The sequence below is a fragment of the Lissotriton helveticus genome, chromosome 7 (assembly GCF_964261635.1).
Source record: "Lissotriton helveticus chromosome 7, aLisHel1.1, whole genome shotgun sequence".
Taxonomy (NCBI): domain Eukaryota; kingdom Metazoa; phylum Chordata; class Amphibia; order Caudata; family Salamandridae; genus Lissotriton; species Lissotriton helveticus.
Window position 1 is genome coordinate 1706858239 of NC_136068.1, and position 23758 is coordinate 1706881996.

Consider the following 23758-nt stretch of genomic DNA (forward strand, 5'->3'; position numbering starts at 1 on the left):
TGACCCACCAGGGAATAAAAACAAGCATTTGCAATGCAATAGGTTTCGCATTTATGCGAGACCTTTTGCATTAGAAACAGGAGTGCGGGCCGGTGGGTGTCAGGCGATCAAGTAGGCACGAACAACGGGGGTGCGGGTGGGGGATGAGAAGGCCCAGACTGCGGGACGGGAGGAGAAGGCACAGTCAGTAAGAGAACCTCATTAAAGAAGATAGTGCAATCTAAATAACACATACTGTGTAACACTCGAAGTAAAGGGGCCAACATCCATGGAAGGATACAAATGATGACATGGCCGTTATAAGGAGGGACTAACAAGCCTGTAAACCAACCAGAAGGCAGCATTTAAGAAGGACAAAGACACAAGGAAAAGATGGGCGGGGGAGTGGGCGTGGCATCCCTCACGTAGTAAACTACCACAGACCTACCCCAGTGCAGGGCGCTGGCTCAAGTCTCAACCTAAAAAAGGGCGTTTGAGCTTTGCCCTTAGTGTACATGGCGAAGTTGAGTTAGCAGTTGAAAACTGTTCTACCAGTCTGCAGTAGCAGGCTGGGAGACACGTTTTCACATTGTCACTTCCAAAGTAGCACAGGAAGTGCTAGACCCTTGGTACCATATGTTAGGGACTTTTAAGTAAGTAAAGCTACACCAACTGGGTATAATCCAATCAAACATATGCTATTGTGTGTGCAGCAAGTTTGGGGAATGGCCGCCTGCGCAGAGGTGGCGCCATTGGATGGGGCCGGAATCTGAGTGGCAACGCAGGGCGACAGATTGCTGTGACCGCGATCTGGCTTGGCCGCGATGGCACCTTGGAGCAAGGAGACCTCTGGACTCGGGGTGAGGCAGGCCCTAAAACCTGTGGGAGTGAACTGCTGTTGGCCCGGCCGGGAGCTGCTGTAAGACCCCTGAGCAGAGAGTGAGGTCCCCAAGAGGTGTGGACGGCCGGGGAGACCCTGCTACCCGGCGGTGGCCCTCAAGTGCGGACTAGGACTGGCATTTTCTGGAAGGGGCCACGTGCAGCAGAGAGGTGTGCTGTGGCCTGCTGCTGGTTGCGAAGGCGGGCTGAGAGGAGTGTGGAGCGACCCCCGCCTGGCACCGGCCAGGTGCTGTGCCAGTAATTAATAATACGCTGTTTGTTACAACCTCGGTTACTGTGTACGACGTTGATCCCCACTGCGACAGTGGAGGCGGGCAGGGTCGGGGCCTGCCCTATCCTCATCATGATGGCTCAAGGGAGGTGAGGGGAGAGAGTGTGGTTCACATCGACACTGTAGGCCTGGGCTCTGTTACACACTGTACCTGAGCGGACCGCTAAGCTGTGAGTATCCAGGGAGAGAAGGTACGTGCTGGCTACAAGATTGCTGCCTGTGAAGACATGCTAGCCCTCGAATAGCCTGGGCACCAGTAGGGTGCGAGGTGTGGTGATGAGAGGCTCCAAGGCCTATCTACAGGACAGAAATGCTGTAGCCTGCAGATGTGAGATAGACTGCGTTATGTGGTGATGTGCACAAAGTGAGTATTGAGGATGGGCCACGTAGAGGCACGCTACAGGAGCGTACATCGCCGCGGTGACCGTGTTAAGGCCAGGAGTGTAGGTACACACCACAAGAGGACCAGATAGCACATGGACCTGATGTTTGGCCCCTCTCAGCAGGCACAGACTCTTCCCCGAACTGACTCTTGTCTGTGGGGTCCCAAGGTCCGCTGGTAGCCATACAGAGAGCAGCGACGACAGAATAGTTCCCTATTAAAGCACAAGACCATAATATGGAGTGCAATTCAGAGGCCATGAGTAGCACACTTAATCTGGGCTGATGTTGTGGACGCGCGGACCTGGCCCGCGAAAAGGGCGGATCAGCCACATGAAGAGCAGGGGAATGCCGTACTCACGACCGCCCACTATGCCACTCAGGTGAAATCCTTCTGCAGTGCGGCCAAGGATGAGGGCCGTAAGAAATCAGCTTAACTCCCCGAGTAAAGGACAATATACTCTCGGTAAGATGGGCCGATGGGCCCATGCGCTCGGCCTCGGTTCCAACTCAATCAGATCAAGAATCCGAAATGTCAGACGCCTCCAGAGCTACCAGTCTAGAATAAAGAAAAGACTCTGTGCTTCAGGCAGTGACGCAGATCAGTGAAGCATTGATGCAAACCCACACATCTCTTGATGACTGCATCGACAATGTTACATTGGACTTCACGCTCCTGCATGTGGATCACAGGAAGATGACTGGAAGGGTTCACGAGTTGGAGAAGGAGATGAGGGAGGTCTGCCCGGTGACCACTGAGGTGACCGTGGAAGTACGCACCCTCACAGTCAGATTCCACTCCCTGGAGAGTACAATGCATGACACCGAAGGCTGATCGCGATGAAATAACATGTGTGTGGTGGGTCTGCCAGAGGGCACAGAAGGCAGAGACGTGGTAGCGCACACTGAAGCCTGGTTGAAATCCATGATGCCTGAGGGAGTGCTTGTTCTTTTGTTCGTGGTGTAAAGGGCACATAGGGTGCCGTCTGGCTGACCGATGCCAGGTGCTGGCCCGAGAACTTTCCTGATTCACCTCATGAACTTTAAAAACAGTGACACAGTGCTCCGGGAGGCCAGAAAAATGGAAGCTATAAAAGTAGGCGACTCGCAAGTCTTCTTCTTCCCAAACTATTCCCTTGGTGTGCAGCGACAGCGGAGTGCCTTCCTCACCGTCAAGTGACGAATGCAGGACTTCAATCTGAAATACTCCCTCATATTTCCAGCTCGGCTGCAGGTGGTTGCAGACGGCTCCACGCTCTTCTTCAGCATGGATGAGGACGCATGGGAATGGCCTGAATCTAAAGGACACCACACGTCACTGAGCCAAAGACAAAGCGGCGAAGGCTCCCGGATGGGGACTCGGAGAGGCTGTCATGCCAGGCATGGGTTATGAGCGGCAGATTCTTTGGTGCAATCGGCGGCCACTCCAGATGGGGAGCAGGTGCTTCGTGAGAGGAGAGATGAACTGCAGGCATTTGCAGATCTGAGAGATCGGCGGAGCAGCAGGGATGCTGACGCCTCCTCTGAATACTCGCTGAGCGAGGACAACACTGTTTGGTCGGCTTGCGAGTACTTACAGACACTTCTAGTTGCAACACCTCAGACTGCTGATGATTTAATGTAACAGCGTGGTGCAGTTCACGGACATGCAATTATTAAATCAACCACATGACTATGGGTCACTTGCGCTACACGTATGATTAGCCTGGGCTGCCTTGCTGCACTACACGGAACACAATGGCTGGGCAGACCTGCATAGATATGGGTGCACCCCAGTCTGCAGATCACTGACGCATGATAAGCAATACTGCACAGCGCACACATTCAAGTGCATAAGGTGGATCCAGCATCATACACCTCATTCTCTGCCAGCTTAGCCCACCCTTCCTGTTAGGTCTGGGGGTCTCTAGTTGGCAGAGGTAGGTACCAATGTCCAAATAGGGACCCTTGCTTCCAGTCAGGGTAAGGGGGATACACTCTTTGGATAACCCCTGCTCACCCCCTTGGTAGCTTGGCGCGAGCAGACAGGCTTATCAAAGGCAATTTGTAAAGTATTTGTACCAACGCTCAAAGTAGCACAGTGAAAAAACCACAAATGGACTCCACACCAATTTAGAAAAATAAAATATTTTTATCTAAACTACACAAGACCAAAACGACAAAAATCCAAGTTTTAGCCCAAAGTTCCTGTAGATGCGACAAAAGTTCCTAGCGGCAACTGCAGCGTCGAAAAACAAGCGATGCCTCACCCCTGGGGCACGCAATGGGCATATTGCGATAAATCCGGTCTGTATGGGGAGCGATGTGATACCTTGTATGGATTCCGGGGTGCAGGTTCTCCGGTAGGAAGCGTCTCACACAGGCATGATGCGACGATCTGTGGGACGCCGATGATCTTCGGTGCAGCTGTTATGCGCGGCGCAGCGTTGATCCTTTTCTGCCGCGGCCCACCGATGAGTTGGCGCTGGACTCTGCGGCGATGTTTGCAGCGGCAGGAAGCGGCTCGCAAGCAAGCGGCGCAACAGTTCTCACAGCGACGACAGGCTCTGCGATGATATTTGCAGCAACAGGAATGTTACCGCACCGGGGAGGTGGGCTCCGCAAGCAACCGATGCATCGGTTCTTGCAGCGGCAACAAGAGCTGCGACGATCTTCGCACAAACTGAAATCTCCTCGCACCGTCGACATGCAAATTGTAGATCTTCTTTTCTTCTTCTTTTCCAGCTCCCCAAACAGCAGGTAACAACCTCCAGAGGCCCCACAAATGGACAAAGCGTTCTAGGCAGGTCAGAACTCACACAGCAGAGTGCAGGGGGTCCTTTTGTTCCTGGGACTTCTTAACAGGAGTCCAGCTCATCTCAGGCCCTTGGAGATCTCTTCAAGCAAGGGGACACAGCAACAGAAAAGTCCTTCCCCTCTCCTTGGCAGAATAGCAACTGTAGGTCAGCCCACAAGCAGGACAGTACTCCCTCTTCAGTCTTCCAGCTTTTCTCCTTGGCAGAGGTTCCTTCTTGATTCCAGGTTGATCTAAGGTCTTGGGGTCTGGGTACCCCTTTTTATACCAATATTCTCTTTGTTCTCTGAAGGCAGAGAGGACTTTGCCTAGTCCAAACCAGTTCTGGTCAGTCCTGGAGCACTCTGTTTACATGACTCCTTCTTTCCTTTGAGAGAGAGGGGCAGGGTTGTCAGCTGCCCAGCAGGAGGTGGAACCAGCATTGTGGAAGGCAGGCACAGCCCTATTCAGGCCCAAGTGCTATCCCCTCCCACCACTCAAGATGCAGATGAAGCTATTCAGCCTAGTGCTGACTCACCCAGCCTCCAGGAGCCACCCGCTGTCACTCACAAACCAGACAGTCAATTCACAAACAGGCAAAGGCACAAAGAAAGGTTAGACAATAAAACAGCTACTTTCTAAAAGTGCTGTTTTCAAACACGGGATTTAAAAAACATCCTTCCTAAAAGATGGGTTATTCAATTCTAAATTCAGGGATACCAGACTTCAATTTTCTATCTTGCTCCTATCAGAAGATATGCAGGTAAACATTATACACAGTATTCCCCATTATAGCCTTTGGGCAAGGTAGCCTTTCAATAGTGAATTGGTAGTATTTTACTATCAGAGCAAGTCATCCACACTAGTACATGCTCTACCTTTCACATACACTGCACCCTGCCCAGGGGGGCACCTTGGGCCTTCCATAGGGGTGTCCAAAATGTACACAAAGGAAGGGTTAGGCCTGGCCATTGGGGACACTGGCCAGGTCAGCATGGCAGTTAGAAACTGCACACAGGCACTGTGGTGGCAGGCCTGAGACACCATTTTAGGGCTACTCATGTGGGTGGCCCAATCAGTGCTGGAATCCCACTAGTAGCATTTGAATCACCAGCCCTGGCACACTCAGTGCACTTTACTAGGGACCTACTGATGAAACAAATCTGCCAATCATGGATAACCAATGATAATACCAACCTACAGAGAGGGCATATGCTCTTTAGCACTGATCAGCAGTGGCCAGGGTCATATTGCCCAGGGTCCTATTGCCAACAATCACGGGTCAGAAAAAACAAAGGAGGAAGAAGCAAAAAGATTGGGGGTAACCCTTCAAAAAAGCCATTTCCAACACCACCTCTTAGCAGGATCAAACCGGCGAGCGTTGCCGTGAGCTGCCATATGGCAATTTTTTGACAATTTGGGCTGACACATGTTGTCTTTCTGCTCTACCCCAGTTGACCCATAAAAGGGTTCCCCCTACGTTCCCTGTCCGAGTTATTGACCCCCTATCCACCTGGACATTGCAGCAATGTTTTGTAACTACTGGAGGTAACATATGTTGTTGCTGTGCCCTTAACACTGCGGCAGCCTGCAAAACACATCACTCTTTCAACATGACGTATGCCTTCCACAAACTTAATCACTTGGAATGTTAGGGGGCTCCACACACCAGCAAGCAGGTATGGAATGTATGTGTATCTAAAGCGACATGCCGCTCACTTGGCACTCCTACAAGAAACACACATCTCACAGCCAGAAATGTGTAGGTTACAACAGAGGTGGATGGGACAAATACTACTCGGCCTATGCCAGGGGAACCCTGATATGGATTTGGCCTAGTACCCAATTCGAATCGGAAGAAACCAACACAGATCCATATGGTCAATATAAGCTTGTCAGAGGCCGTCTAAACTGAATGCATTGGGTGTTGGGATCCATATACGCTCCAAACACAGAACAAGGGGCTCTTCACCCACTGGCCTGGGCAGGGACGCGCTTGTCTACAGGTATCTTGCTGAACCCAGTTGCACGCCGATTTAGGGCGCTTTGCACTTTTTAATCACTTAGACTTTTGTTTTTGTTTTTAAATTATCCACGCTGTAACCTTTACCTTTGTTTGCGCGTTTTACCGCAGTCACCACCTCCACAGTCCCCAGTCTACCACCAAGCCTTTGGATTGCTGTGGAGGAACAAGGGAGGAGATTCTGGGCCCCGGAAGTGATTCACTACTTCCGGGCCCATACGCCTATCAGACGCTCCCACGAGGTCAGCCCAACCCCACTGGCTATATATCTAGAGCTGGCAAGCTGTACGGTGGACGCGCTTGTCTACAGGTATCTTGCTGAACCCAGTTGCACGCCGATTTAGGGCGCTTTGCACTTTTTAACCACTTACACTTTTTTGGGTTTTTTAATTATCCACGCTGTAACCTTTACCTTTGTTTGCGCGTTTTACCGCCGTCACCCCCTCCACAGTCCCCGGTCCACCACCAAGCCTTGATTGCTGTGGAGGGACAAGGGAGGAGATTCTCGGCTCCGGAAGTGATTCACTACTTCCGGGCCTATCCGTCTATCAGACGATCCTATTAGTCACGCCCACTGGCCGCATAACCCTTATTTTACAGATGCCATACAAGTCGCGCAGCGGACGAGCGCAGCGGGCGCGCTGGCGGTGTGCCGAAGGCGCGCCAAAGGCCAAAGGCAAGCCCGTCTGCGCCCGTCCACGCCCGGCCGGGTCCTAGGGCCCCTCCCCCTGCGCGATCCACTATCACCTACACCTCTGCTGAGCTAAGGATCCTCCGGGGACCTTGGACTATCATCAGTGAACTTCGTGAAAGCCTCGCCACCACCGGAATCCTGTCTTTGTCCCCTTATATTCCCCCTGCACCCTTGGACGGCCCTCAGAATTTTCCTATCATAACCACTTACCCTGCTTTGACCCTTTCCAAACTTTCTATTTTTTATCTAAATACCCGATCATTAGCCAAACATCAGGTCGAGATTTTCCATCTACTCGACACCCTTCACCCAGACATTCTGTTTCTCTCTGAAACCTGGTTATCGTCGGAGTCCACACCAGATATTCTGGCTGCCCTCCCCGATAACTTTTATATTCTCCAGGATAATCGACCAGACGGGAAGACTGGGGAGGGGTTGCTGCCATCATTGCTCATCCACACATTTTTACCTCCCTCACTATCCCCAACACTCCGCTGGCTGAGATTCCCGCAGTCACTTTACACTCCAAAAATTTTCAACTGGCATGTGTTCTCTGCTACCGTCCACCCAACCCTTCTACAAATTTTGTCCAATTCTTTTAGCAATCTTGTCGCAGAGCTGGTAGTTAATCATGCCAAGCTCCTCATCATGGGGGACTTTAATTACTTGCCACATGATCCCATTGAGAACCCCTGCTCTAGACAGTTCAGGGATCTGCTTTCTGGGCTAAACTTCTCAGAACTCATTACAGTAGCTACCCATATTAAAGGGCATACCCCGGACCAGGCCTGGAGCCTCCAGTTAGACATTCTTGAGCTTCAGGTATCCCCCTGTGCCTGGTCCGATCACTACTCTGTTTCTCTCTCTATCAGCCTTCCGGCTACTATATCTACACACTCAGTTGCCCCCACCATGATCAGAAACTGGAAGCATGTAGATATTCCTTCCATTTGCTCCAATCTCACTTCCGCCCTCTCTGCTTTTCCTGATTTTTCGGATTCCCAATGTTCGCCACATGCCCAAGCAGACGCCCTCTCCTCCTGGCTGACCCAGGCGAGAGATAACTTTGCCCCCCTTAAGATTTTAAAAATCAAGCGACCCCACAATGCCAACTTTGGTTCACTAAAGACCTCAGGGACAGGAAGCTCGCTCTGCGCCAACTGGAGCGCAAGTGGAGGCTCCATTATTGCCCCCTCAAGAAAATCCTGTTCCTGAAGGCCCTACAGGACTATAAGTTGGCCATCGTGTCGGCCAAATCAGCACACTTCTCGGCGAAAATACTTGGTGCCAGTTGTAAATCTAAAACCATTTTCTCCATTGTGGACAAGCTGGTCAAACCTGACCGCCTTACCACTAAATCCCCCTATCGCAACTTCTCTGCGACTCTCTGAATAGTTATTTTATTGATAAAATTACAACAATAAAAACTAGCATCCCTGCTGTTGTCACTATGCCACACCCTTCCACAGCTGCCCCCAATCATTCGCATTATCTGGCGTTCCCCACTATCACTGATGACATCTTTTTTTCTCTCTTAGGGAAAGTGAAGTCGGGTTCGCCTCAGAATTGTTGCCCTCCTGATATCAGTCGTGAGATCTTTCGCAACATCCCCATGCCCCCTTAACCCCTCGTGAATAATTCCCTCTCTTCAGGAGTGGTTCCCCTTTCCTTCAAAACGGCGGTGGTCTCTCCAATCCTGAAAAAACCTGGATCAGATCCCGACATTCCCTCCAATTTCCGTCCAATCACCCTCCTTCCCTACCTGGGTAAAGTCTTGGAAGCCTATGTGGGTAGCTGCTTGAGCGACTTTATTGAATCCTCTCACTTCCTTGACCCCAATCATGCCGGCTTTAGACCCCAGCATTCCACCGAGTCTATCGCCTTGGCCGTTCATGAGGAGTTAAGAAGGGGGGCCGATCAGAACATCTCTCAGGCTTTGGTGCTCCTGGATCTGTCGGCGGCGTTCGACACGGTAGATCATTCCACCTTACTTGAACGTGTCGAGCACGCCAGCATCCAGGGGCTACCACTGAAGTGGATCCCCTCCTTCCTTCAGGATCGTACTCAAGCTGTGTCCCTCCCACCTTTTTTCCTCAGTGGGAAAACATCTTACATGTGGAGTCCCGCAGGGCTCCTCGCTTTCACCACTTCTTTTTAATCTTTACATTCGCCCTCTCATCTCGGAGCTTCAACAAAAATCTGTCACCATCTTTAACTACGCAAATGACCTTCAGATCATCTTCAGCATTGACTCCTCCCCGTCCTCTATACAACATGTCCACTCTGTAATGAACTTTCTAAGCTCCTGGATGAATCATAATCAACTCAAACTAAACACTGATAAAACGGAGTTAGTCCTCACTGGTCCCCACAATAATCCTTGGATTTCGCTTTTCTGGCCTCGTTCACTTGGTCCCTCTCCTTCCCCTGTGGACACTGTCAGGAGTTTAGGGGTCACTATCTCCAAAGACCTCTCCATGAGGGCACAAATTAAGACTTTGGTTTCCACTTGCTTTTACTACCTGCGTCGCATACAGAAAATCAGCAGATTCCTCTCCCACGAAGCTCTTGTTCAGGTCACCCTGGGATTGGTTATCTCGCAAATTGATTATGCAAACTCATTATTCGTGGGCATTCCAGCATACCAAGTAAAAAGTCTCCAACTTATCCAGAACCAGGCAGCCAGGTTGGTCTATGGACTGCCTAAATCCACTCACACTAAGCCCCTGTTAAAGAGCCTTCATTGGCTCCCAGTGGCTCAGCGCAACCTTTTCAAACTTGGCTGCCTGATTCATAAAGCTCTTTCTTTTCAGGGACCCTCTTTTATTTTTTCTCTTTTGCATCTATATGTCCCTCAGCGCGTTCTCCGCTCATCCACTCACAATCTCCTCACCCCCCGCCCCTTTAGGCGGAAAAAACATGGAGGATTGCGGCTTTCTACACAGGCCCCTCTTTTTTTTGGAATTCCCTCCCCCCTGCACTGCGTCTTCTTCCCTCCCATGCTCACTTCAGAAAATCCTTGAAAACTTGGCTTTTTTCATTTGCATACAACTGAGTTACTCAAACTAGTTTTAGACAGCTCTCCCACCCCAGCGCCAAGATACCGTAGGTGATCATTTATCATATCATATCATATCAGGCATGGAGGTATTCACACTATTCACACCTGCACAGGCTTCATGTACGTATTGATCTCTTTATTGCAACAATGCCGCTGTTGGCAAGGAGTCTCACTGTGGACTACCTTGGCAAAACGCATTCGGACCACAGCCCACATGTGATGACACTGGGAGGTGGGGATGGGGAGCCCACTCCTCGTCTGTGGAGACACCAGACCTTGGCGCTGAAGGACCCCCATTACGAGAAGCAGTAAGCGCAGTGATAGAAACATATTTTGAACATAATACGGGGCCAGTTGCTGATGCAGGTATCCTATGGGACGCAGGCAAGGCAGTGGTCAGAGGATGTTGTATGGGGTTCAGTTGGAGCATTAGGAAACAACTAGGTGAAGAAATGAAGCACATTGAGGATTCCTTGACCCGACTCGAGGCTGAACTGGTGCAGGGCACTGATACGCCGCAAGGCATTGATATGCAGCATGCTCAACATGCTGAGGTGATGGAGCGATTGCGCTGTTTGAATTACGCGTCACATGCTGCATGCACTCATGCTGCCGCAGACAGAGCAGGTAGATTACTGGCGCGCATGATCCGGCAGGAGTACGCCTGGGCACCTGTGCTATGGCTGTGCTCAGAAGCGGGAGCACTGCTTACCACACAGCATGAAATTCATGGTGAGTTCACTGCACATTACACCAGAGTGTACCGTTCGGTAAACCGGGCAACTATAACGGACATAGAAAACTTCCTAGCTCCTTTGCCTCTGTGCCAGGTCACATCAGAGCAAAGAAGCAAATTGAGCGAGCAGCTCACACTGTTGGAAGTACACAGTGCTATCAGCTCACTACCTACAGGTAAAGCACCGGGCCCGGACAATTAGCCGGCCCAATATTATAAGGCCTATCAACAGCTCCTGAGGCCGTGTTTTCTTGTAGTATATTATAACACGCAGGAAGCGGGCATGCTCCCGGACACGCTTTGTGAGTCCCTGCTGGTGTCCTTACCAAAATCTCACAGGAATGTGGAACTAATAGGATCTTACCACCCTCTTGCATTACTTAACATCTACTATAAAGTACTGGCTAAAATGCTAGTGATCAGATTGGCCTCGTTGGTGAAACAGTTGATACATGCGGACCTAAATACCTTTGTGCCTGCCCACAACACATCGTTAAATCTGCAACGCTTCTTCCGAGTGATGTGCTACTCTGGGGATAGCTAAGCGCATGCCGGATCCCTAGTGTTAGATCAGGAGAAGGCGTTTGACACCCTAGAATGGGAGTTCCTATTTGCTGCGCTGCGTAGGTATGAATTGGCGGAGGTCGTTCTGTGCCTCGTTAAACTGCCCTACACGCAGCCCACTGCCAGGGTCAAGACAGGCCCCTATTTATCAACACCAGACCCCATAGAACATGGCACGAGACAAGGCTGCCCACTTTCCCCACTGTTATTTGTGCTCGCCATTGAGCGGCTGGCTGAGGCGCTTCGTGCCAAGCAAGGTGACTGGGGAATCCCGTTGAGGGATGGCATGCATGCGGTCTCTTTATACGCGGATGACCTATTGATATATCTCAGAGATGTGGGGCAGCCATGTGGAGTAATTGCAGCCACATTGCTAGGGTTCGCCTTGATGTCAGGATTTAAGGTGAATTGGGAAAAGTCATGTCTGTATCCATTTGTGGAATCGACTCCCGACCCACAATTAGTAGTCAATGGCAGGGCTGTGCATTGGCAGATCGATGCGTTCTGATACCTAGGTATTGTTATATATAGAGACTCGCAGGACCTTCTCAAGGGCAACTTGGTTCGGGCTGTCACAGTGGTGAGGGCTCGGATGTCCTTCTGGGCTACCTTGCTATTAGCGGTTATGGGCAGGATTGCATTGTTAAAAATGGTGGTCCTGCCACGCCTCCTTTACTATTTCACAGCTTTGCTGTTACACCTTAAGCCGCCCTTTTTTTAAATTTGGAATGCAATATGCAACAATTCATATGGCATGCATCTCGACGCAGAGTATCATTAGCTAAAACGTACCCACTGACCACCCAGGGAGGACTCTCTCTACCCAATCTGGAGCAATATTATCTAGCTGCGCGCTCCAACTTGAAGACACAACAGCATGGATGCCCCGGCCCACTCATTCCCAAGTCATAACACTGTTTCATCCGGGTGAGACGGGCAGTGTACCTACTGCTGGTCCGGGTGGCGTATCAATGTTATCGACGCAGCCTTTGCATCACCTGCCATATAGTACCATATGCACCATCATCTCCTATACTGGGTACACCTAGGAGGCTTAAGGCAGTAACAAGCGCGGAACTGGTGCATTGGAAGGAGGCTGGGGTACAGACGCTAAGGGATCTGTACAATGATGGACAGCTATCCTGTTCTCACAACTGGCCTAGGGTTCGGACTTGCCGCAGGGTCAGTTTCTATTGCACGCTGCAGTTACGCATGCACTTAACGCGCTGTGGGATGATATGGCGCAGGAACATAACACCCGCCTAACCATTTAATACCTACATGAACTGGGCTCAGGCCGCCATTTTACCAAGTGGTTTGCGGAATCCCTCAGAATCCTCACAACACCACAATTGGTCCGTGTCCATTGGGACGTGGACTTAGGGCGACCCACCACAGACCGTAGTGTGAAAATATACCCAAGAGTCCTCTGCAAATCCCTCGTAATGCCAGATTCTGTCTCATTCAATATTACATCGTCCACAGAGCCTGCCTGACACCGGACCGTATAAATAGGTATTTGGATTTAATTGATGCTAAGCGTGTAAGACGTGATGAAACTGGCGTGGACCGATTACACATGCTGTGGTCATGCGCTGCTATTCAAACATATAGGGAATCAGTCATCAGTTGCTTAACCCAGTGCATGGAGCGAACCTCAGACTGGTCGTGGGAGATGTGTACTCTGGGAACATACCCAAGAGCCAAGGGACACAAAGTGACCTCCAGATACTTGGATTTGGGACTTATAGTTGCCAAACGTCTATTTACATGCCGCTGGAAGTCTCCTGCCCCCTGAGTGGCAGTAGCATGGTACCAATCCCTACTGTATTGGGCGCAGGCGGATATTGTGGCGCTTTGTCGAGAAGATTCCACAGAACTGTGAAAACAGCCAATAGCAGAGGCGAGGGACGCAATATTGGCTGAATTTCACATGGCTTGGCGTGATAATTTTGAGACGCTGGTAGACGAACCTGCGGTTGATAATGAATAGGTAACAGTAAATAGCTTATAATACACAGACAGAGGGGAGGTGCTCAGCTCTCTGCCAAGGTAGTCTGTACATGTCTGTGGCAGAAACACTGTTGCTCCTGCCCCTCCGACACCACCCCTTTTGCCTCTCCTGACGTGGCGCGTTTCTCCCCCTCCCTCCCCGGTGCCTTGCCTGCTCTCTCGTCGGGCATATAATCAGCCCCCAAGCATCATAGTGCACCATCTGAACGGTGGTCCTTGAATATTGGAAAATATGGGAAACTGGGGACACACTACACACAGTCGAAATGGACGGACGGACTGCTGCGGAGCGAACAGGAGGTTACGGGTACGATGCATGCAGCGACACATATATCTACTGAAAATGCTCCAGGTGGTAGGGTACACTGTTACGAGTCATGTTTATATCAAACTGTTTATAGATTATGGCTGGACATTACGATGGCAAGCCAAGGGTCCATACATGGGGCCTGTCAAAGACCGAATTGATTGCAATGCTGACTGTCATAACTATATTAATTGTACAAGCTAAGATTCAAATTGTAATGTGTTACAGTTGCGCTCAAATCTAATGCATACTGCAAATATAAAAATAATAATAAACAAAGTTCAACAAAAATAAAGGGTCAAAGCACTGGCACTGAGGTCTGGTTATGACTCTCTGAGTCAAAAAACTAGCAGCACCAGTCCAGTAATCATGCAAAAAGAGCCATTTTTCTTTTTACAGAGTGATCCTTGTGGTAGGAGAAGGGAGGTGGCGATGATTTCAATGACAGGGGATCATGTGATAGGTGTGGATTAATTAGAGCTGTGGCAGGAGTATGCTTGAGGGGGAGAGGTGTCAGATGGGGCAGCTGTGTAGTTCATATGTTTTGACCAAAGAAGGACATAAGAGGATTCTGGATATCTATCGGGGCAGAATTAGACCCGGTGGTGTCATTGCCATTTGTCCCTGTTGTCTCCACTACTTACAATTACATCACTGAATCTTTCACGTTACAAATGCATTTTGTGGACTATGCTTTTAACTGTTTAAAATGTGATACTCTGGCATGCTTACCCTTATGTTCCCAACTTCTCCTTTGTTAATGGATATATTGAAACCATACACATAAATGTTAACCAATCGCACATATGAAACTGCTTGGTTTCCTCGATTGTCATTCTTCTCTTCAATTGTAAAAGGTTCCAGGGTAGAGTCACTGCCGCAGTATTTGGCGATGGTGTAGGTGCAGGTACCCTGGAAGTCATAGTTATAGCCATCAAAGGTGTGATAATGTGGGTCGCCCCAGCCCCAACAGGTGCCAGAGTAATTGGGTATGCAACTGGCATATCCATCCGTGACTGAACATGATTCTTGTGTCCTGCATGTGATGCTCTGGCATGGATCTAGAAGATAAACCTGCATTAAGTATTTAAAGAACACTACAAACCTTCAATTCAGTAACAGTGAGATAATCACTAATCATATTAAATGGGTGACAAAATAGACACGTTTCATGTATAAACAGTGCAGGCCTTTTCTACTGTAGCCCAGCTCCTCATTTTACAGATACTACTCTTCAGCAAAAGGCTGTATGGCTTGAATGTGCTGCAGCATTTCTGTAACCAGACAGGCTATTCTTTCACACAGAGTGTGACGCAGAACAGTAATACTTGCTTAATGGGTGGAACTGGTTCTGCGTTATAATGAATCTATCTGGTCTCACAGGTGATTTTCTTTTGTACAGACAATGCATTTTAAACCAGCTGCAAAATCACTTCCTCAATATATAGCCTCAGGAATGTGAAGTGGTGGTTCCTCCCTGTTGCTTAAACTTGGTCTCCAGCCTGAGTCTTTTCCCTGTCAGGTTGTTGGACAAATATCCGCATTCATTATCCTTACACAAGTAATGTGAATCCAGCCACACATTTCTCACTTGAAACATTCATGGTGTCTAAGAATGGATTCCGGCAGGGTTAGAGAGGTTATAGTGAACCACTGTCTGTTAACTAAGAACATCTGAGTGATGGCAGTTCATCTACAGATGGGCCCTCCAGCTTTTCACTGTGTGTCTGTTTTTTTAAATTTTTATTTCTTATACTTGAGAGCTAGTTTTTGACTAATAGGCAGTTTGTAGAAAGGGAGAAAAATGTCTCAATGACAAATTTCAATAATGAGCAGTCAAAGAGTGCCCATTTTTTAACAATTATTTTCTTTATTTTGAGGGGGGCTGCGTTGCCCCCCTCCTTCAGCCTTTTATGGCCCTGGGAACCCCATGCCCCAGGGTCAGCCTTTTTAAAAAAAAAATACTTTGTTTATTGAGGAGGGGGGCCGCATGCCCCCCCTCCTGGGTCACTAATAGCTCTGGGACCCCATTCCCCGGGGCTGGCCCTCTCCGTTGGGGACCGTGGGGGGTCCCCAATCCCCACATGGCCCCGCCTGTTCCCCACGTCCAGCAGGAGCCAGCATTGCTTTTCCACATGGGGAGCTGTGAAGATGCAGCTCCCCATGCGGAAAAGCAATCGGCTTTGGTATTTGGAAGAGAGAGCAGGTTTCCTGCTCTCTCTTCCAAATATCAAAAGAGTTTGCTATGGCAGGGCGGGAGCTACAAGGCTCCCGCCCTGCCATAGCAACCTACAGTGTCCAGGGGGTGGGCACCCCGGGACACTGCAGGAGCCGGCCCTGGGGCGCGGCGGTCCCCAGGGCCACAACAAGGCTCCAGGAGGGGGGCCGCGTGGCCCCCTCCCACAATTTCCAAAGCCCCTGTGGGTCCATCACGGACCCCCCTATTTTGAATATTAGAGCCCGGGAAGGGTGCGGTCCCCGGGGCATGTGGGCGGTTTTGAGCCCCCCCACACAGGTTATTTTTCTTTTTATGTACTTATGCCAACAATCCCTGGGAGGTGGCGGTCCCCCAGGGCTGGAGGGGGGCCGTGAGTCCCCACCTATATTATGATAAAACCCCAAGGGTAGTTTGGGGGGGCCTTTGATCCACCCACCCATTACTTTTGAAAGCCCCGGGGGGTGGCTGTCCCGGGGGCTGGAGGGGGCTATGAGCCCCCCTACACATTTTCTGATGAAGCCCCAGGGGTGGCGGTCCCCGGGGCTGGGGAGCCCCTTTGGGCTCCCCACCCAATTCTTTAATTGCCCCCGGGATTTGGCCCCCCAGGGGGCTAATTACCAATGAAGCGCGGGAGCCCGCACATTTTTTTTTATCAGCAGTTTACGGGCACCCTGCGCAGATCTTGCCATTTTAAAAAAGATAATAATTGGGGGCCTTGGGGTACTTGTGGGAACCCCTGAGCTGGCCTAGGGGGTCAGGGTGTTTCTACCCTGCCCCATTTTTGCATTTTGTGCACTTTCTTCTTAGGTTTCTTAGCCACAATATGGCTGCCCATACTTCCTGATTTGGAGTGTTGACAGCCAATTAGCATACAGCTCGTGTTCGGCAGGGTGCGCTGAGGGTGCGCGGATCCTCGCGCCCATAGATATATATGTTGTTTTAATTTTGATTTTCTCAGCACTACTAAATGGATTTACACAATTTAACAAAAAGGCACGGTTCTGAACTCAGGGCTACCTTTCTGCCAAATTTGGTGTAATTGCATTCAGCAGTTCGGGTTGTAGCTGCGACTAAAGGTTCCTATGGAAAATTGCATATTGAAAACACATTTTGAGACCCCCCTTTTTTTTCGGCCCCCGCTTGACGAATCACCCAGAGACTTTAAGGATAGGAACGGACCGGAGCTGGCCAAAAGTTTCAACAATGTATCGAAGATTCGTCAACCGGCGCCAAAGTTATTGCGAATAGAATGTTGCAGATTTCCTATGTAAAATAGGTCCTTTCTAAATGTCATTTTGGGAAACTGGCCAAGTTCTTTTCCTATGTCCTATGCTAGTATGAATTTCCTGGTATAGAAAATTGTAAAAAGTCATAACATAACTACCAGAACCAGAATGCATCATTGAAATGCAAGCATGATTTCCTGGTATAAATATGGAAACTAAGAAGGGACAAATGTTTGTAACCGTGAGCAAGATCGAAAGATTGAAACGCGTTGGTTAACATTAAACCTGCTGTAAAGAAACATCCTGGTGGAGTGCGAGTATAATTGTGTTTGGTGGATAATTAATGACAGGGAACACCCGTCCCTGACTCTCACACCAGCTGTGAAAAGTGTGCCCTCGGTAACGGGTTTACTTTGGTGGTAAAAATATATATATATATATATATATATACACATATATATATATATATATATATATAAATATGTATATAAATGGTGAAAATAACTGAACTAAACTAGCTCCACTGATTGCTATTAGAGGATGTTTGCAGTGCCAGTGGTTGTCCATGTATTGTGCTGGACTTTTACTACTGTTGTGGGTCCCTTTTGATTGTAGTAATTTTAGAAATGCAGTTTATGAATAACTTTGGGCTTACTGTTTTGTGGGTGGGCACACATCCCTTCCAAATCACCTCACTAAACCTTTCTTCAGTCCCTAAATCCCACTGATTCTGTAGTAAGTATGGCCCTTTTTCAAACATTCCCCCGGTCCATCCAACATTTATTACTAAACAGTAAACTCCCATGTGGGAGGATCTCCTTATAGAAAAAATAGGAATGACGCAGGTGAAGATTTACACTCACAGGTTTGTGGATAGCATTTTGTTTTACTCTAATGCTTCTACTGTAGTACTACTAAACATATTACAAAATGCAGTTTGTGAACACATCCTGTTTTGACCTTGAATGTCAAAAACAGACCATTTTCCTTTATTTAATTGCATGAGTTTGCTGAAATCACTGGTATATTTTTTATCCTTATGTTCGCCGACCGGTGGCCTATTTTGAATTTTTAATGTTTCAGGTGGATTGGTTAAATTATCATCGTGCTTATGTCATTATGACTATTCAAATAAAGTTCCTAGGGGCAAATATCCAATTATTATCTCCTCCTCAGAATAATTTTGCATTGGAGAAGAGTGTGTAGATAGATTGGTATATTAAGATGCCTTCTTTGCCCTGCCTGCCTCTCTAGGACTATGTGAACTCCAGGATGCAGGTTGAATTCGTGGTATGGCCAGCTCAGGATGTCAGTCTTCCAATGAATGAGTTTGAGCACTATTACACTGTGTAAGAGTAACACCTGTTACTAACAGTACTACGAAACTGCGAAACCATGTACAATGTAGATGTATAGACCAGTGCTGAATTTTAAAAAACATAAGTGCCAGTGCTCCTGTCAAGACGCCACAGCAGCTTGAACCACTCATTGCCCCTGCCATGCTGCCAATGACAGAAACAACACATCTATTAACCATCACACTCCAACAAGTGTGACAATTTTGATTATTTCAGGTCCCCAATGCTATAAGAATGGCTAGGGCGGCAGATACTTTTTATTTTTATATTTATATTTGATAATTATCTGTTGTTGTGGTCATTTCTAAATTAGCCAGACAGCGCCACCTTGTGGCAGAGTGTCACAAGCGTTGGTGTTGACAATTAAGTGCTGGTGCCAAGCACCAGATACCACAGGCTCAAATTAAGCACTGATATAGACATATCTTAACTTCTGAAGGACCTTCAAAGAAAGAGAAAGACAGAAAAATGCATTCTCATTAGGGCAGTTAAGCAACAAGCATATCTCTTAACAATATCGAAGTGTGGCTCTACCTATATTTACACAGTTGCGGATTCCGTCACTGACATCACATCGCTCCGTAGAAGAGCAGTTGTGGGTCACGCAGACCACTCCAGTGGAGGCAGAGCAAGTGCACAGCTGCAGGCAATCTTCCTGCAGGATCTGCTCATTCGCCTGTGTAAGAAGGAAGAGAACACTGAGACACAGCCACTGAGAGGAGAGAAGAGCACGGAACCACATGGTATATTCAGCACACTCAACTAGTACAAGAACAAAGTGGCGTAACCCTCGAAAGAGCTCAGAAAAAATAGCTCCTCCTCTCACTGTTAATACAAGGGAATGAAATATCCATACATACTATATGGTCCTCTTTTTAGTGGGGGATGCTGACCAGAGTTCAGTGTAGGATCTCAAATATAACACAATGGTGAAATAATGAAGGCAGACCCTCTTACATACCATGAGATTTTAGGACTCCTCAAGGAGTTATATCTCAGCCCTGCTGAGCAGTTCTACTGCCGATTGCCAGTAGTGGAAAGTGGCGGGGGAGGGGGTTCACATATAAGGCATCGGTCCTAAATGTGAACACGATCAATTATCGCCGGTGGCAAGACTTATGTGTGATCATAACATATGTTACATGCAAGGCAGGCCTGATTGCAAGTACACATGATTGCCTCTAATATTAAAGAGTATGTGAAGAGGTGTAGGACCTAGGAAAGAAGACTTAACTGTTTGAATGGTAATGGTAACACATTGAAGTTCATTGCCATGTTTTCTCTTTAAGAACTAGTGCCCAGATTTACTAACATTTGACACACACAACAACAACTTGCTGTACTGCAGTGTGCTGTGTCAAATGGAGAGAGAAGAAATGCACCACATTTACTAAGATATGGTGCACTACTACTCTCTTTTTGTGCGGGCGCACATAGGGCTGCCGAGTGTCAACACAGGAGCCATTGTGCATTGGTGCAAGAGTGCCTACATTACAGGAAGGATTAATTTTGTGCATGAAGTACCAACTTCCTGCACAAAAACAATGATCAAAGGAATAGTTTTCTTCTTTGTATGTGTTGTGCGGAAAGCACAGGTAGAAAGAGGAAATAACCAGGAGAAATACACCAATTTCTCCTCTTTATGCCTCTGTCGGGAAGGCTGAGCATGTTGACCCATTCCTATTATTTGCTACACTTAGCAAATCTTTGAATGCTCCAAAATCTATGGGTGGATGTGTGGGAACACCCACACTCCACCCATACATTGCTTTCCTAATGCAGATTAACTCAAGACAGCGTTCTGCACTGTCCTGTATTACTCTGGATTTACTAAGCCACACAGAGCTATGCAAGGTGGCCACTATGCAAGGTGGCCTTGCGTGGCTTAGTAAATAACACTTAAGCCTTTTCATTTCCTTAGGTCACATTGTGTAGTGCGATGGCAATGGAAGTGCTTAGTAAAACTGGTCCTCAATGTTTTCTGGCACAGTTCAAATCAACACGAAATAAGAGGTACACTTTCCACTTTTTTAAGCCACGCATTATAATCACAGCTGTAAAGGAAGATGACCTTCCTTGGAAAGAAGAAGGAGAAAATAGCATTAACTTCCGTAGTGTCTGTACATGTTGCAAAGTGGCATTGTTTGCAAAATTTTGCAGCAGAGCAAGAGATGAGCACCAGGGACAACATCCTCAATCCATACCAATACCAATAAAGACATGTATGGTACCGGTGTAAGGGGGGTGTAGATGCATTTGGACGGTAGATAGTTTAGGGATGCATTCCAACTGGTGACCTGGTGACAACATAAGTTATTTAAGCTGTGCGGAAAAACTATATAAGGCTTAGCATGGCTTAGAGATCTAATATAGTGCTAGATGTACGAAGAATAGTTATAGTAATGACCAAATAGCGTTTTTGCAAATCACTATTTGGTAATCGCTATCACTAATGTACACAGGGGTTATTTAGCCCTAATTTCTCAAATATTCGTAGTAGTTCAAAAACAGACCTACCTCTATTAATGAGGTAGATTGCAAGCTGTAACCCACTACGATTCGCTGCCATCACAGGGTTGGTGGCCTGGTGGTTTCAGCAGACCACCATGCCTGTGATGGATTTTAAATTAAGTAATTTTTATTTTTTAATGCAGGCCGTTTTCCTTAAAGGAAAATGGGCTGCGTTTAAAATGAACAAAATGAAACGTTTAAGTGTCATGTATTAAAAGCATGGTCCTTTGGACCACTTCTGCAACCAAAACATAGTTTTTCTACTATTGTCAAATGGGCAGAGGTTCCTTTGGGAACCCTTTCCCATTTGCAAATGGGTTAACACCAACCTTGAGTTGGTGATAAAGTGCGAATGTTTTTGCAACTGCATTTCAGTTGCAAAACATTCAGACATACCAATGTGAACCGGTATTTGGAAGGGACGCCCTAAACACACCCTTTCCAAATCATTATTTGGACACCCAAAATGCAATACGGTAACAGGTTACCAGATAGCAATTTGGGCTTAGTACATCAGAAAAGGAATTTCTGCATTCGCAAGTGGCTTGATTCTGCAAATCGGCCCATTTTGCGAAAACAAAAATGTGTCATCTAGCCCATAGTTATTTAGGTTGAAATGGTCAAAATCATTATAGATTCACTGGGTAAGGAATAGAATAACAGGTTACGGATGTGTGATATAACTTGTTTGAAGCCGTTTTACCTTTCACCCTAATTTGCATGTTATCAGCTGAGTTGTTTAAAATAACCCTCATCATTCTATACAATTGTTTTGTGGACAAGTACTGCATAATAATAATGATTATATCATTGTAAAATATCAATTATTGTGTGTTGGGCATGGATCTACTTTATCATCATTTGCAGATATAATATTATCTGACAGCATGGTGTGACTCCTAACACGCCTTGTCTGACAGAGCACACATTGCTGGTGGAGGAGTGAGACACTTGTCAGCTCTTCCTTTTCTCCAAAAAGGGAGGCATTTCCTTGTAGGGCTGAGAAGAACTACAATGTGTGACCCCAATAATACTGGACGATGTTCTTTGCATCTCTGCACATCCCTGGGTCATCGTGAGTCGTTCTAGCAGCACTTTCTTTGCCAAAACATCAGCAGAAACAACAACAAAATCCCAGTTTTTGTTTTAACACCTCTGTGTGGATTTGCTGTTCCAAATGTTGGACATACTTTGAAGTAGATTCCGTTGTAGAAGCAGCCACAGCTGTTCAAGTTTACGCATTGATCACCATCAGAGAAAAAGCCGTCATCGCACTGGCATCCCTCCGCGCATCCGGATGGACACCTAGACGAGTCTGAGAGTTGGGCACATGATGAGGAGCAGAGATCCGTGCACAGAGAGTAGTGGCTGTTTGCTGGGCATTCCAGTGCTGTAGTATGTAAAAAAAGAAGACAACTTCATCATCCTAGTACATTTGTAAAGACCTATAGCTAACGATATACATAGAGTTGGCTTTTGTTCTCCCCCTTTCAACCTTTAGCTTTCTTTAATCTGACTCTGGTTTTAGTCAATCACATTGTGGCTCAACCCATTGGAGTATTTCTCTCTTACCTGATGCTACTAGTGGTTTGAATGTATCCTTCCAACTCCACTCTAGAGCTTGCATTGACCTGCCTAAGGGCTCTTTTTCACATTTCTTCCTCACTGTGTGCTGAGACATGACCTATTGGATTTGCAAATGCTTGTTTACATGGACTCTAGAATGTGACATTGCCACAGAGTACACCCGGGTAGGGGGCAATACTTTCTTTATGATCACATACCTTTGTAATAGAATGCATTCCACCTTTAAATGCACAACATCCTTATGTGGAAAGTTTATGTGTAGTGGTGTGCACTGTTCCATAGTGAGTCTGTGGTGTCTTGGCAGCACCCTTGCTGGCAGTCTATGGTTGCTGGAGGACACTGTGTTACCTATAAATGATACTGTGCTATGATTACAGGTACACGTCTCCAGAGTTGGGCACAGGTAGTTACTACCCTGCATGAAACGTATGTAATGTTTTAATGAGCACCAAGGGGTGGATCTGAGGCAGGATCTCTCAACCGTATCTAACATGTCACACACTTCCTTCATCCTTCTAGCTCTCAGAGGCAACAGCTATTCATCCAACCTCCCAATTTTCTAACATGTGTGTCATTATTCCAGCTATTCCTTCTACAGTCACTGATGGTGAGTGACATCTCTTAAGCTCCCATCTCAGTTTCTGAGCCAACCTACACCGCCCTACCCCTTCTTGATTCCCCTTCCAATGCCATTTCCATAGGGAGTGCATCCGTCACCATTTTACAGTGTTCCACCTGCCGGCTGAACCCACCAGAGATTGTCTTCACAACTTGGCAGTCTCCTCCTTTCCACTCGCTTCCCTCCCCCCCCCCGTTATGTTTCTTGTGCTGCCCTGACTTCTCGATTCTAAAATCTTACCCTCTGTCTCCATAGTAACATCCATTATCTCCTCTATTTCTGCTCAACAACGAATCACTTCTACATTGGGAAACAACCTTTACAACGCAACTTTTACAACGCACTACCATTACAACTAAACTTTTACAACGTAACATCCATTACAACGCATACATTTACAACGCAGTCATTACAACGCATGACACTACAACGCATACCACTACAACGCATACCATTACAACGCAGTCATTACAACGCATACCATTACAACGCAAAACTTACCATCCAATACTTACCCTACTGTTGCACCCCCTGGAG

General features: G+C 47.5%; 1 protein-coding gene across 1 annotated transcript in view; it reads right to left on the reverse strand.

The window, feature by feature from the left end:
* The window catches only part of LOC144769652 (IgGFc-binding protein-like), a 620904-nt gene that overhangs the window by 300933 nt on the left and 296213 nt on the right, over window positions 1-23758 (reverse strand). The window contains exons 9-11 of the mRNA XM_078653827.1: window positions 22206-22405; window positions 19039-19180; window positions 14435-14763 (exon numbers count right to left, since the gene is read on the reverse strand). Coding sequence (XP_078509953.1) covers window positions 14435-14763; window positions 19039-19180; window positions 22206-22405 — 671 coding nt within the window. The remainder of the gene's footprint in view (window positions 1-14434; window positions 14764-19038; window positions 19181-22205; window positions 22406-23758) is intronic.